This window comes from Podarcis liolepis (assembly GCF_965112155.1).
Source record: "Podarcis liolepis genome assembly, chromosome: 6".
Lineage (NCBI taxonomy): Eukaryota > Metazoa > Chordata > Lepidosauria > Squamata > Lacertidae > Podarcis > Podarcis liolepis.
Window position 1 is genome coordinate 10,520,602 of NC_139559.1, and position 16,497 is coordinate 10,537,098.

At 44.7% G+C, this 16,497-nt stretch overlaps 1 protein-coding gene across 3 annotated transcripts in view; it reads left to right on the top strand.

The window, feature by feature from the left end:
* GATA5 (GATA binding protein 5) overlaps positions 1 to 16,497 on the top strand; it is a 56,786-nt gene that overhangs the window by 28,989 nt on the left and 11,300 nt on the right. For all 3 annotated transcript variants that reach the window (XM_083507631.1, XM_083507632.1, XM_083507630.1), the window contains exon 3: positions 14,389 to 14,558. In XM_083507631.1, coding sequence (XP_083363757.1) covers positions 14,389 to 14,558 — 170 coding nt within the window. The remainder of the gene's footprint in view (positions 1 to 14,388; positions 14,559 to 16,497) is intronic.

Here is a 16,497-nt window from a genome sequence, read left to right on the forward strand (position 1 = left end):
ATAGAATCATAGAATCATAGAGTTGGAAGAGACCACAAGGGCCATCGAGTCCAACCCCCTGCCAAGCAGGAAACACCATCAGAGCACTCCTGACATATGGTTGTCAAGCCTCTGCTTAAAGACCTCCAAAGAAGGTCTATTCAATAGCATGAATGAGGAAATGCACAGGCTCCCAGAGTGTCAACCAGAGTTGTTTTGCTTCTCCTCGGGCCGTTCTGTTTCTGCCTTGCATTGACTGAAGCCATGGTTTGGCTTAGTGCATCATCCAATCCCAGGGTCGTGCTTTACCTCACTTCTGATAAACCATGAGCTGTAACCAAAATCTGTCCTTATGGTTTGTCTGGGAGTGTTAAACCACAAGCTTGGGTTCGGGCAACATGCAGCTAAGCCAAATCATGGTTTCACTCGATGCAGCAGCAGAATGACTGGAAGCTCAAAACAACCACTATCTCCTTTCTAGATGCCTGCATGTTCATGCTAAGTCATGGTTTGACCTGGCATTCTATGCAAACAAGGACTATGTTGAGTGTATCACACTGTGTTCAGTACTTGTCTGTTTGACCTACAATCTCTCTGGTCTTAATTTTTCCTAAGCAAACCCACCCCAGTTCCAGAACCTGGAAAATTCTGTAAATTCACTTTGAGTCAAAATGTGCATGTAGTCAAAGGCAGAGATGGGGAAGTTATGGTCCTCTAGATCTTTTCAGACCAAACTCCCATCAGCCCCAGTCAACATGGCCAGAGGGTGAGGGGTGATGGGAGCTAGAGTCCAGCAACATCCAGAGGGGCAGAAATTCACCACCCATGGCCTAAGAGTGCTTTAATACTGTATTGAAACCAGTATCTAGTTGATTCGTAATTGGTTCTCCTCTAAGGTCTGCTGGAAATTATAGGTCTGTGAAAAGGGGATTATTTAAGAAGAAGCTTCCAAGAGGCGTCTGAGTGACATTGGCTATGATGGCTACCTTTGGTGCATCTAAAAGCCAAGGCAGGGCAAGAGGCATTTGAGTCAACACTGTTGAAAACAGAAGGCTGAACTAGATTGATGGCTCTCTTGGGGTTCTTAAGCTGGTTTGAAATTGGCTTCAAAGTTTGTCCCCGAGTTTTGTTTTGTTTTATGTGGGTGCATGCATAACTACATCATTCATTTTAAAAATGCTAAGTCTCCCTTTATGGAATAATCTGCTAGAGGTAGTATTGTAAATGGGGGCACTGGAGAGAGGGATGAAATGGAATAGTAGAAGAATGAAAACTTTGGCCAAGACAAATCCTCCCCACACCCTGGCATTCAAAAATCTCCAGCAAACGCTGCCTTGGCTTGGAACTGGTATAAACTATTTTGGGGGTTCTGTGTGCCTGGGACATGGCTTTGGAAGCCAAATTCTGTCCTTCAGACAGTATATGGCAATATATGGGAACCCTTCGGTTTAGAATGTGTGCCTGATCGCTGTAGTTAGTGTTCAGATGCAAAGGAACTTGAGAAAAACACTTGGGATATTTTTCATGCCCTATATGGGAAGGAGCAACGTAGTTTGTTTCAGGCAATGAATTCATCTGCTTGTCTCTCAGTAAGCGCTTGTGTGCTGGTTATATTTTGGCTGGCAGTAGCTTTCGATATATTCATAAACCTATGTGCATTTTGCTCAGTGTGCAATGGCTCTGTGTCGTTATATATCTGTTCAGGTCTTATGCTGTTTCCTAGGCAAAGTGCCTTTCTATACAGTATGTGGTGTGTGTGTGTGCGCGCGCCTTTCTACACAGTATGTGCAGTATGTGGTGTGTGTGTGTGTGTGTGTGTGTGTGTGTGTGTGTGTAAAACTGCATCCCAGAGGGAGAAAAGGCTTTGATGGCAACGCTCTGTGTTGTCGCACTAGATTGTATCAAATGTTCACAGCGCTTCAGAAGTATTTCTATGAATGCAGATACCAATGGGGCTGACATGAGACTGAGAGTGCAAGATCTAGCCCAGTAGTGTGCAGTCAGGTGGACTAGGGTGATTACACTAGTCCTCTAAATGTTCCTGGTAAATTAAAGTATCAAAGCCTGGTGCCTCCTTCCTAAAGCCTGGGAAGAGTCTGCCTGGCTCAGGGAGGGAGGCATGATGCTCCAAAAGGGTCTAAGAGCTCTCCCTTCACCTTCCCGGTTTTGGGAAGGAGGCAGGAGGGCTGCAGTATCTTGTCAGAGGCCTGGCGCGTGTGACCCCCATCGCCCCTGCAAGCTGGTGCCTCTGGCCTAACTGTTCCCCTGCGGAAAATTTTGCTGCACACCACTGGTCTAGCCTGAAGTCAATGTTCATTTGGAAGTGAGCTGGCGCTGATTTGCATGCAGGGCACTTGCGCCTAAGTCTGCTTCTGAGTTCATGACTTCCAGATCTGAACTAGGGATGGAGTGTTCCCTGCTAGTGGCTGTGCCTCATCAGCATATTGCCCTTAGATCTTTACCCCCATTAAGAGCAGCACGAATGGGAAGGAATTCTGGGGTCAAATGCTCATCTATATCAAACTTTGGCCTTGCCTTGCTTTGCACATGGATTGGGTCTGTGTGGGTGGGTGTAAGTGTGCACATCTCTTATTTCTTTTGAATGAACAACTGCACTCCAGTGGGTTTTCCATCAATTTTCATCGGTAGGGGATTTCAGAATGGAATTGGAAAGTCTTGATTTAGCATGGGGACCAGCACTATGCTATCAACTATTTTATATGCCATTGCAGCATATGTTAGGATAATAGCATTTTGTCCCATTGGGCTGGGAGGCAATTGGGCTTTTTCCTGGGAATATTTTGGAAGGGTTGTAGTTGTAGTAACGTGGTGCCTGGTGAGGATTTTGCCTTTCTGATAACATTTCTCGTTACCTGTCACCTGTTAACATAAAAAAAGAAAGAGGTGGCCCTCTTCAAATGAAGGGAAGTTTTCAGCACTGCAGATTAAAAATAGGAGCATCTTCTGTTCTTTGGACATTTGACTTTAAAAATCCAGTTCCCTGAGATTTTATCTGTCGCTTTAAAAGAATCATTTCAAAGCAGGGGTCTGAATTCCAGTTTTAAATTGGTGGGTGTTTCTACTGAACTGGATTATGGCTCAAAGTTTAATGCTTGAAGTTGCAAGAACAGTGACTGACAAGGGAAGATTGACAACGGAAAATGGCGCTAGTCTCCAAAACACATGCAAGAACTTTTATATCTGTACCTTGATGTCATGTAGCTTGGTCCTATGCATGTTTACTTGACTGTAATTCCGCTGAATTCAGCTAGGCTTCCTCTTAAGTAAGCAGGCAGAAGATTCTGACATTCCATTCCACAACCAGCCCTGGATTTTGCCCGGATTCGTTGCTTCCCAAACCCTTCTCTCTCTTCCCAAACCCTTCTTGCGAAACTTCAGAAGGGAAAAGATTTTTTGTTGTTGTCGCGCCCTTCCAAAAGCTGCCTTGGTGAATGGCCTTTCTATAGTCACATATAGGCTATGAAAGAGCCACGGGGTTACACTTTCCCCATGGAGTCAGAAATAACAGCGGTGGTTTCGGGCGCCCGGAGTAATCTGCCTCCCTCCACAATATCCATGTTGTGCAGCTTTCAGAGGTGACGCTGTTTGGTGTTTAAATGAGGTGAGCAGATTTACAGCCGTTTCGCCTTTTAAAAGTAATTTATTGGGGTAAATGAGTTGAGATCTGAACAGACTCCAAGGCTCCTAATTCGCCTTCGCCCAAACAAATCTCTCGCCCTCCCCGGCTACGTGCGCCGTGGCACCATCCATCAACACCCGCTCAAAATCGCCCAGCCATAGGACCATCAAAGCCGCTTCGCTTCACTTTGGGTTCACACTGCTTTTTTTTTACGAAAAGAAAAGAAATAAACAGAAACAGAAAAGAATCTCAATCAAACGCACTTTCTTAAGCAGGCGCTTGGTTAATAAAACCCGTCTCGATCTGGTTCCTGTAACTATTCCTTCATTTGGGCTTTATGTTCCGAAGTCCCTTTTCAATCCTTTTGAAAGACGACTTAATCTTTTGTTATCTTGGCTGGATGGCCCTGTCTCTGCTTTTCTCCGCCCTTTATCTTTATCCTAAGAACAAAGCAGAATTAGTCCTCGAGTCTTAAAAGGAGAAAAAGTGCTTTAACCTTGAGTCCCACCGCCAGAGTGAACGGAAAGGCTTCGGGAGTAAAATTTGGGGGTTGTGACCCAATTTCCCCCCCCCCCCCCGCACCGGGGAACGCCATTCTAAACACTGCCTTTCTCCTACTTTTCATCACCTGGAAATATTTTCGCATTCGAATGAAAGAAGCAAGCAAAGAGCCGTTGCGAAGTGAATTCGCCGCTGCCCTTTCAGTTCAGCTGGATTTTGCAAAACACACGGAACCAGGTCTCCCTAGCCTAGCAGGAAATATTCTTGGGTTTCCAAAAGGCATTGTTTCTGTATTTAGGAGCTGCAACCTGTAGTTTAGACAGGTCCTGTGCATTTTTATTCAGAAATCCCACTGTCTTCAATGGGATTTACTCTCAAGTAAGTGATCAGAAGACTGCAGCCCTAATTAAACCACTGGAATTTCTTTTTACTTTGAAATAAGTTTAATTGATTGCAGTATTAATCTACCCCCCCCCAAAAAAGTATGGAGGTTCAGGCTTGCAGTTTAGGATTTACAAAATAATAATATGGGTGTTTAGTAGGCAATAAGACTATTAATCCTGTGCCTAGGTGATCTGGGAGTAGATCCCTGAACACAAATTCCCTAAAAGTGGAATTTACTTTCGAATAAGCACATAAGGAGTGAGTTGAACTTAATTCTGTGGGGCTAGTAGGATGAAATTCTATGTACTATTTGTGTACATTATTTCCTTAAATTCTAAACTGATCTTCAACAGAAGAGTCCAGGACGGGGTGTGAAATAATTCTGGATATGAAAGTGGAAAAATGCAACTTTTTCAACCTGCGAGGAATTTCCACAATGTAACAACAACAAAAAGTTGGGTCCCTTTAAACTTCCATTATTATCAAAATGGCATGTCTTTTCCCTCCCTGCTACTTACATTTGGAATTTTCTCAGCCGTTTAAATCAATATATTAAATTGCAAAGGAGCATGTCATTAAAAACTCCTTTCAAACATAACCACCAGTTTTTCGCTTGATTATTCTCTTTTCTGAGCTTGCAGAGATCAGAGTCATTGGAAGTATGAATTGTATTCCTAAGTCATGCTTAGAGGAGGACCGTTGAAATAAATAACTGAAGACTGTTGACTTTCAGAGTGTCTACCTGGAATATGACATATTGTGGGTGGCATCAAACTGCACAGCACATTTGCATCCCCGTCAGTACCAGTTTTGCAACCTAAGTTACAGAATTCAGTCTACTGATCATTTTGCACAGCCATATGTCTACTGAGGTTTGGGGGGTGTGGTTTTATTTTATTGTGTTACGGAAATTGTTGAGCTGTAACAGATTAACTCCGTCAAACAAGTGATCAATTAAATTATTTAGATACTTGAAATGACTTGTCTTTGGGTAGGGGTGCTAAATCATATTAAAAGTCATATCAACTGTTAAGCATATTTATAATTTTCATATCAAATCAATACATTTCCCCCCTGTGTTTGTATCATTATACCTTCTAATAGTTCAGTGACTAGAATCAGCATTCTTGACAGTGCAGTCCTCTGTTAATTCACTCAAAATGCAAATCCTGGTTCCAGTTGTTCTTACATTCCAGTGCATTTAGGATTGCACCCTTAATCAGGAAGTAAACCCTATGGAGCTCAGTGAAAGTTCAGAAGGAAACATATAATAAGACTGGGCTGTTGCTCTGTGATGTGAAATGTATCCACAGGGATTGATGGTGGGAGGGATCAGTTGAATTTGCATCCCTCGGCCAGTAAAGCAAGATGAGCTCCACAATTCCAAAGTCGTCTGTGACTGAACTTAACAGTTAGGGGTCCCTTTATTCTTTACCTAAATATCCTTGGGAGAGAGCGATGCTGTGCATCACTGAAATAAATTAGCACTGAGGCAATTCCTTTTTCATAAACTGTTTAAGCCTTGCTTATTCCTCCTTCAATGTTTGCTCTTAATGTTCCATGAGCTGCAAGGGTTGGTTTCTTTTGATAGTAAGCATTCAGTACTGTTTTCTCAGTTTGTGAACTTCATACTTTTGTTTGTTTGTTTGTTTTTAACTTTACAATGGCTAGGCTAAGTACATATCCCTTGATTGCAATCCAGAGTTAAATGTCTAGATATGAAGCCCGGTCCATGTTTTACTTGGAAATAAACCAGTGGTATTCAATTAAGCTTTCCCATGAATGAGTTGAGGGTGACTGTATTCTATTTTCTGGTATGGGCACATGTGCACACAACAGTATTTACCTGAAAATCAAACGCTTTCTGATTGTTTCCCTGGTTTGATGATTTTAACATAGAATATATCTCTACGCATCAGAGCAGGTACTCCTTTAACAGAGCAGCAGATCTGTGTATTTTTAAGTTGCTGTATCAAAAATGAAGGGATGTGGGTGGCGCTGTGGGTTAAACCACAGAGCCTAGGACTTGCTGATCAGAAGGTCGGTGGTTTGAATCGCCACGGCGGGGTGAGCTCCCGCTGCTCAGTCCCTGCTCCTGCCAACCTAGCAGCTCGAAAGCACGTCAAAAGTGCAAGTAGATAAATAGGTACCACTCTGGCGGGAAGGTAAACGGCATTTCTGTGTGCTGCTCTGGTTCACCAGAAGCGGCTTAGTCATGCTGGCCACATGACCCGGAAGTTGTACGCCGGCTCCCTCAGTCAATAAAGTGAGATGAGCACTGCAACCCCAGAGTCGGCCACGACTGGACCTAGTGGTCAGGGGTCCTTTACTTATCAAAAATGAAAGGGCTAAAACAAAACCTAGGTAGTAGGTGACCTATTTTAAAACGAAGCATTTCTTCTAATGAGAGAAATAAGAACAGCTCTTCTTTGAAGTTGCCTGTGGAATGACTTTTAAACAGATCCTCTTTACAACAATGGCCACTTATTGTATAGAAATGGGAGATCATTGTCTGAAGGGTTTATCACTGGAGCTTTATATAAAGTGTATAAATACCGAAATAAATTGAACATTATTTCAGTAACCAAAAATGAATAGAGGGGAAAAGGTGATCCCTGATGTTTCACTTATAAAGAATAGATCACAGAATCTTAGAGTTGGAAGGGACCCTGAGGGTCATCTAGTCCAACCCCCTGCAAGGCAGGAATCTAAACTAGTATCCATGACAGGTGGCCAACCAACCTTTGCTTGAAAACCTCCAACAAAGGAGAGTCCACCACCTCTCATTGGAGTTTGTTCCACTGCTGAACAGCTCTTACTGTCAGAAGGTTTTTCCCGAATGTTTAGTTGGAATCTCCTTTCTTGCAACTTGAAGCCGTTGGTTCGAGTCCTACCCTCCAGGGCACGAGAAAACAAGCTTGCTCCCTTCCTCCACGTGACTGCCCTTAAGATATTTGAAGATGGCTATCATATCTCCTCTTCTCCAGGCTAAACATACTCAACTCCCTCAACCATTCCTCATAAGGCTCAGTTTCCAGACCCTTGGTCATCTTGGTTGCCCTCCTCTGCACACATTCCAGCTTGTCAACACCCTTCTTAAATTGTCAGCTTTCTCCTCCTCAGTCTCCGTGTTGCTCTGTCACCCAATAGCATTTCTCCATGTTCCCAATACATGGACTTACCGTACCACTTGCTTGTTCTTCCTCTTCCTTCAGACATAGTCAAAGAAACCCTTTTAATTATTTTTAACCTCTCTCTCTATCGATTAAGGGTGCATTCCTGTACAGTGGTACCTCTGGTTACGTACTTAATTCGTTCCGGAGGTCCATTCTTAACCTGAAACTGTTCTTAACCTGAAGCACCACTTTAGCTAATGGGGCCTCCCACTGCTGCTGTGCCACCGCACGATTTGTGTTCTCGTCCTGAAGCAAAGTTCTTAACCCGAGGTAGTATTTCTGTGTTAGCGGAGTCTGTAACCTGAAGCGTATGTAACCCGAGGTACCACTGTATTGGAGTTTTTGGGCTATGTTTCTGCAACACCAGATACATTCTACAGGCATCACACCTACACCAGTCAAACTCCTCTGGTTCCATGGCTGCAATGCAGCAATTTGGGTGATACACTTCACACATGCCTCTAGGACATGGTTATGCGCCTATCATTGGGCAATACCACCAGTTCTGGCATGGGACATTTCCCTCCCATTGGCTTCAATGAAAGGCAAGACAACAAAAGCCACTCCTGTGTCAAAAGCCTCCCATACAACTGTACCATGGAAGAGCATAGGATACGTTGTAACTTGATACCCAATTGCTGGCCATCACCTTTTCAATTTGAGGATTGCAACCTGGAAAGGGAAGAGGAATTCCCTGGTGCAGATTTGAACTGGAAGTCCCCTGAGCATGCCTGTACATGCTTTGCAAACTACACCACAGGGTTCCTGTTTCTGGCTACTGTCAAGCTGTCCACCATCATTTCATCCGAGAGCAAAAAGCTCCCATGTTGGGACTTGCACCAGCAACCACTGGAGTTTGTTTGTAGCTCCTTTGCATGCTTTTTGTGTATTGGGGTGGGATGACCTGCATTGGTGACTGGAGTCCATTGGTGACTGGTAGGGCAGAGAGAAGGAAGGTCCAAGAATAGATGGAGAGCCAGAACCAACGACAAGACCCCATCCTTCTCCCTGCTGAATTCTACCAGAGCAACACTGAGACTGAGACTGTATAAGTCCAACACAATCATCAAATTTGCGGATGATACAACAGTGGTGGGGCTCATCAGTGAGAACGATGAGACTGCTTATAGGAAAGAAGTACAGGGGTTAATTCAATGGTGTAAAGAAAATAATCTTATGCTTAACACCAAAAAAACCAAAGAACTCATAATTGACTTTAGGAGAAAGAAAAGTGTATTGTTACCATTGCACATAAATGGCGAGGAAGTGGAGAGGGTTGGTAGTTTTAAATACCTGGGCATTTATATCTCGGAGGACCTCTCATGGACTGCAAATGTTAATATGGTTGTGAGGAAGGTGCAGGGGAGGTTGTATTTCCTGAGAATGCTCAGGGGACTGAATCTATCCCAGCACCTACTCCTGTCCTATTATCATAGTACCATCGAGAGTGTCCTAACCTATAGTATATTATCGTGGTATGGGAGCAGCTCTGAAACGGATAAAAAAGCTTTACAGCGAACAATTAAAATTGCCCAGAACGTTATTGGGCTCCGACTACCAACCCTGGATGAGATCTTCACGTCTCGCATCTTGAAGAAGTCACATAATATTCTGAGAGATCCCACCCACCCTGCTCACAACTTCTTTGAACTATTGCCTTCGGGCAGAAGATATAGGACAATGAAAACACGAACCACACGCCTTCTGAATAGTTTCTATCCAAGAGCTCTGATGGCACTAAATAATGATCTCAGGGCCAGTTGCAAGGTTTAGTAAGTAGGGAGTGGAAGGAATGAGATAGGTTTTAGGTTATGTTATGTTTTTAATAGGTCATGCTATACTCTGGATTATGTTATGTTTTATAGATTATGTCTAAATAGGATGAGAGTTCGGAGATACGTGCAAATGTATATGTGAACCCGGTCTTTGGGTGGGTGTTTGATTTTCGTTGTTGTGTATACTGTGTATATACGGACAATGACAATAAAGTTATCTAAATCTGAAAGGTGACCCTATGGATTGGATGAAAGATATAAGATAGGCAGGTGGAGGCTGGCTGAGGGCAGACTCAGGTTGGTGTGGGGCAGTGCCAAATTCACTCTAATGGACCAGCCTCCACTGGCATGATAGACATCTCCTCTGGGTAGTCTTCATGGGTTGGCTTCCTTGGTGTGTGAGTGTCATCAGCAAAATAGTCTGTGGGCATATCTGTCACTTTATGTATCTTTGCCCGATGCTCCACATAATTTGGCTTTGCTTGGCCCATCAATTGTTTAAAAGCCCAACTGCATATAGAATCTGAAACTGGTGGGAAATAACACGCCGCATTGTGTCTAGATCTCTAAATACAACTGGATAAGGGAGCATCTCTCTAAAATGCATGTGACTTCATACACATGGCACCAGAGAGGCAGTCATCCTGATGTGCAGTTAACACACACTATACTTAGGATTGTGTGTAATGCAATTCCATTTATAAATGTAGACTAACATATGTTCACTTTCAAGTATGCATGCACATTTAACACTCTTCCCCACATCTCTTCATATACATACCTTGACATTTGATTTAAATTGATTTTAACATTGCATTTTTAAATTGCAGGGGCCTTGTAGTGAAGGGTAGGTAAGAAACTGAATAACTAATAATGACAACACCACATGCATGGTCTTCCTCGTGTGGCCCCCACTCTAGCTATTATATGACTTAGGGCTACAACCCTGTTCATTCTTTTAAAGGTAAAGGGACCCCTGACCATTAGGTCCAGTCGTGGCTGACTCTGGGGTTGCGGCACTCATCTCGCTTTATTGGCCAAGGGAGCTGGCGTACAGCTGCTGGGTCATGTGGCCAGCATGACTAAGCCGCTTCTGGCGAACCAGAGCAGCGCACGGAAATGCCATTTACCTTCCCGCAGGAGCAGTACCTATTTATCTACTTGCACTTTGACGTGCTTTCGAGCTGCTAGGTTGGCAAGAGTTCATTCTTTTAGATGGGAGTAAATTAAACATAGTAGGACTTGCTTCTGTCTGTGCATAGGATTGCATAGCTCACAATGATTAAGCACTAGGTGGATGCAGCCCATTATCTATATATTTCCTATATTTACCCTTCTCCTGGATAAAATGTGTCTGTCGTACCTATACCTCCATTTTAAGATTATCAGATTCAATCTCTATTTTATTTAATGGCCTCTTCATGCATTGCAGTGGCATTCAGTTCCGAAAGTGCATTGGTGGAGGTCGGCTGTCAATCTGCCCTTTTTATTTGGTCAAGAGCACCTTCTAAATTATATCCTCTTATGATCCAAGCCTATGTAGCTAAGGTGCATGTGAGGCATTCTTGGTGCAGTACCTGAAAACTGCAGTGTCCTCTTTCCCTTAAATATTGAGTTGCCGTTCTCCAAGCATGCAGACTTTTCTTTTAAAAATAAATAAATGAGTGAGGTTAAGCCAATAAGGGGTATATTCACTTACTGCCCCCCCCCCAATCTGACAAGCTAAGTCTATCCTTACTATTAAAACTCTTGCGCCTGGTTTGGCTGTGATGTGTATCTGCTGCAAGGAATGAAAGAGAAACCAGTCTTTGCTGGTATTTAAAATAGGCCTGACTCCTTTAAGCAACAAAAAGCATTGGCTTGACCTATCAGTTTGAAACGTGCAGCCCTAAAAGCCAAAGCATAGGGCAAATGTGTGTGCCTGAAGGCTTAGCTCTGACCCTCCGTCGGAGCAGAGCTCTCGAGTCCTTGCCTACCACGAGGTCAGTATTTGGCCGGCGTCATGCTGTAAAACTGACTCCGAACCTCTACCCGGAGTCTGTCATTTGTCAGCTCTGAGCTGTCGGTGTGATTGATACCCAGGCCTCAGTATCCCCCAACCTTCTCCATCAGCCAAAGACATTCCACCAGGTCTTGTCCAGTCTGCCTGTCGCCACCAGTCAGCAAGCAGCGCTGCTTGATTGAAATCAGGGAAGTCTCCTGATCTCCTCCGCCTCCCCTTTTATCATCTTAGAATAACATCATCCCGATCATTTATTTTTACAACCAAGCTGGGTCGCACTTCATCTCGCCCATTCAAACAGCACAAAGCAAGGGTTTTTCTGGGGGCAAATGGAAGCCATGCACTCCTCCGAGTCTCCGCCGATGTCAGTGGCTATTACTTATGGCTGCTTCATTGACAATACATTTATCACTAATTAAAGAATACAAGAAATTAACTGAAAAGGGGTGTGTGTGTGGACTGAGTGGAGGGGATGTAGATCATTTTTCTATTTGTCTAGCTCAGGAGACACATGGCTGCCTCTTAGAAACATAAGAAAGAGACAAGTATTGGAAATTTGATCGTTTTAATGCTCTGATCCTAAACCCCTTGGGCAAAATCTAGACGCATCAGCTTCTTGAACATCAGTGAAATCCTAACAATCTATTTTGTTTGTATTTCTATCCCGCCTCTCATTGGAAGGCATATAAAAATACAGTTAGAACTACAACAGTACACACAGCCACACCCATAACCCCAAAACAATCCATACAGCACATTGCAGATTGCAGGGACAAAATGCAATCTGGAAGAAGATACCAATGATACAGTAGGGTGGCGCTGTGGTCTAAACCACTGAGTCTCTTGGGCTTGCTGATCGGAAGGTCAGCGGTTCGAATCCACATGAAGGGGGGAGCTCCTGTTGCTCTGTCCCAGCTTCTGCCAACCTAGCAGTTCAAAAGCACACCAGTGCAAGTAGATAAATAGGTACTGCTGCAGCGGGGAAGGTAAACGGTGTTTCTGTGCACTCTAGTTTCTGTCATGGTGTTGTGCCAGAAATGGTTTAGCCATGCTGGCCACATGACCCAGGAAGCTGTCTGTGGACAAATGTTGGCTCCCTCGGCCAGAAAGTGTGATGAGCTCCACAAACCCATAGTCACCTTGGACAGGACTTTACCATCCAGGAGTCCTTTAGCTTTTTTACCTTTTCCAATAATACGAAGTGGAAACTATTGGTTTTAAGTGTTCACTTCTCATATCATGGACTTGTAGAGTTGTCAGGGACACAAAGGGTCATGCAATCCAGGAATGCAATGCAGGAATCACAGCTAAAGTTCTATATCAGGGTTCCCTAAACTAAGGCCCGCTGGCTGGATAAGGCCTGAGGGACTCGTTTATCCAGCCCATGGTGACCCCCGCCGCTGGCTACCGCCACCCGCTCTTACTGGTGCTGTGCTGCGCGGCTGCCCACTTCTGGGTCGGAGGAGCACTGAAAATAGCTTGTGTACATGGGCAAGCATTATTTGTGTATGCGCATGCATTATTTCTGGTGCATGTCCGGGTCAGAGGAGGCCCGTGCACATGCACACAAGCTATTTCTGGTGCTCCTCCGACCTGGAAGTGCGCCGGAAATAGCGTGTGCGCACGCGTATGGGCACGCGCTCCCCTGCCCTCCGGCCCGCCGTGCGATCAGCGCTGGAGACTCTGGCCTGAGGCGTGGTAAGTTTGCTGACCCCGTTCTATATACTGATAGCAACACTGTAACTGAGTACTGTAATTGAGTACTGATGGTGCCTCATACCTCTTTCTCCTTCCAACTCACCTCTTTTCAATATCTCTCAACCTCTTGGCTCTCACCTAAGACACAACCCATCCAGACTGGTTCTCTCTCTCGGGGCCCAAGCACAGTCCCTTGTCTTAAATATAGACACACAGTGGTCATTTTCTTGTCTCTTGGTCACACTGATTGGGCTTCCTGCCCTTAGTCCAATGTTATACCCGACTTACAAATGTTTGTGCACACAATAACTCCGAGGCTGTGTTTGAGGAGAGCAGGAAGGAATGCTCTCTACGAGGTTCATCCTTCCTTGAAATTCTTTGCCCTTCTTTCACTCCCATGGAATGCAATGGATTTCACAGGGGGAAGGTTGGGGGGCAGGTTTATCCTTTAACATTATTGACACAACAAAAGGGTGTTAGTGGCGAATTCATTCCTGTTCATCAGTTGCAGTGCTTATAAGAATAATCATAATTAATAATAATTAATTATTTATAGCCCACCCATCTAGCTGGGTTTGCCTAGCCATTCTGGGCGACTCCCAACAGAATTAAAAGCACAATAAAACATCAAACATTAAAAACCTCCCTAAACAGGGCTGCCTTCAGATGTCTTCTAAATGCCAGGTAGTTGTTTATTTCCTTGATATCTGATGGGAGGGTGTTCCACAGGGTGGGTGCCACTACAGAGAAGGCCCTCTGCCTCGTTCCCCAAGCCACCATTTTGCTGCTGCCCCGAGAGGCTATGGCGTACCAAAAGGGGGACAAAAATAAACCCAGAATATTTGTGGTATGGATTCTGTGGGATTTCAGCAGGAAGTTAAGGGGATATGCACAAATTGGATGTGAAGCAATGAGGCAACCTCACCCAAAATTGAAGGTATAAGCAGTATTGATGGTGGGATCTCTTGTGACTGTCTTGCCCCATCATGAGCACAAATTGTCATGAATGCAATGGAAATGATGTCTGGTGGGAGCCTCTGTAAGGAGCTTCAAAACCTAGCCTGTAGGCTTTCTGATGCCATCGTTCCCATTCCATGACTTATTGTACTTCACGGTAGGAGATTTACCATTTCTGAGATGTGCTACGGTGTCCCTTGTCTCAATGCTGTGAAGGGACCGGGTTCCCACTTGAATGCCTAACGAAATGTGTCTCGCCTTTTGTTTCACTTTCAGAGTTCTTGGAGGAATTCCCCGGAGATGGCAGAGAATGTGTTAACTGTGGAGCGATGTCCACTCCACTTTGGAGGAAAGATGGGACAGGGCACTACCTGTGCAACGCCTGTGGTCTATATCACAAAATGAATGGCATTAACCGGCCTCTCATCAAGCCCCAGAAAAGGCTGGTAAGTCTGGCCAACCCTCAGTTGGCTTCTGTTTTACTAAAGGATTCTCCACATCCACCTTGTCTGGTCTTTAATATTGGATGGCCTCTTGTGTTTACTGCTTCTGGGGGTCTTAGGTGTCAGGGGCAGGGTATTTTTCAAGCCAGGAGCCACACTCAGTCATGAGCAACCTTTCGGGGGCCACATACCTACATGCCACTCTCCATCGAGGTGAGTCAGAGGTCTTGTCACAGATTAAGGGTCTGGAAGAGGTGTGAAGTCTGGACAGATTTCTACGGTTTCAGATTGAAATGCCTTGGGGCCACATTTAGGTCTGAAATCTGCATTCTCTCTGCTTGCGGATGGTACCAGGGGTATGGAATTCTCTTCGCAGTGAAATCAAGTAGGCATCATCTGCAATGAGCTTCACAAGCCAACTTAATTCTTGATTATTTCAGCAAGCCGCCTTATGAAAACGATTTACAGTTTTTATCAGCTTCTTGTCAGATGACCCAACACATTTCTGTATTTCCACTGGATTTTATTCCTTACATTGTTTAGTTGAGGTTCTGCACATTGCATGGGAGGAAAGAGGGAGGGAGAGATTTCCAATATAGAAATGAATAAATCATAGAATCACAGAAATTGTAGACTTGGGAGAGATCATGGGGGTCGTCTAGTCCAATGCTGGAATCTTTTGCCCAATGGGGGGGGGGGCAAACCCACAACCCTGAGATTAAAAGTCTCATGTTCTACCAACTGAGCTATAATATTGTGGTCTGGCATGCATAGTGTTGATATTGTGAGTGGGCAGACTGATTTCCACACAGCACTTGCCTCCCTGTTTTGCTTCTAACCTGATAGGCAGATTAGAAGCTCCATTTTCAGAGCCAGTAAAATCTACACGCCAGTTGCTGTGCCTTCCTGTTCTGGTTAATGGGCTTCCTGGAAGTATCTGGCATTATACTAGTTAAAACAGGGTGTTGGACTCCCCCCCCCCTCTCTCTCTCTCTCTCTCTCTCTCTCTCTCTCTCTGTGTGTGTTTATGTGTGTCCTACCTACACACACACCCCACACCCCATGGGTCTGATCCAGCAGGTGGCTGCTTATATTCTGAACTCTTTGCAAACTGAGTGGATGCCAGTGCAGAGACCTTGGGACTGTTCTCTCCTCTTGCATGAGGAAAGCTGCCTGCCAGAACCCCCCTGGATCGGGCCCAAGGCCCATTTAGTCCAGCATTCTGTTCTCATACGAGGTGCCTATGGGAAGCCCACAAGCAAGCTCCCCGGGTGCAAGACCCCTCTCCCCACTTGCGATTTCCAACAACTGGTATTCAGAGGTATTCAGAGGCTTACTGCTGCCAGTACTGAAGGCACAAAGCCATCCTGGTGAGTAGCCTTATCTACAAGGAATCTGTCTAATCCAGTTTAATAAGCTTGAGTTTACATCCAGAGACTCTGGAAGCTGGGTGTAGTTCCTGTATCTTGGAGATGGGTGTAATGTCAGTTTTAGATAGTGTTGCATTCTCTATGAAGCAGCAAATATAGTCTGTGGGTTCTCTTGGACCCAGCTTTTTGCTTAAGGCTCAGGTTACTTTGGTGGCTAGGTATGTTTCCGACCAGCTTTGGTTTGTGAGTCAGCTGCAATCTTTCCTGGATAAGTTTAGCTGGTCTATGATGATTCAAGCACTGGTAATCTTGAAGATAAGGCTGCTCTCTTGGCTGGTTTGGAAGCCATGACTGGTGCAGAATTCTGCAGCCTGTTTGCTATTGGGTGTTGGCTACTGCCAACATGGGACGCAGGTGGTGCTGTGGGTTAAACCACAGAGCCTAGGACTTGCCGATCAGAAGGTCGGTGGTTCGAATCCCCGCAACGGGGTGAGCTCCCGTTGCTCGGTCCCTGCCAACCAAGCAGTTCGAAAGCACGCCAAAGTGCAGGTAGATAAATAGGTACCACTCCA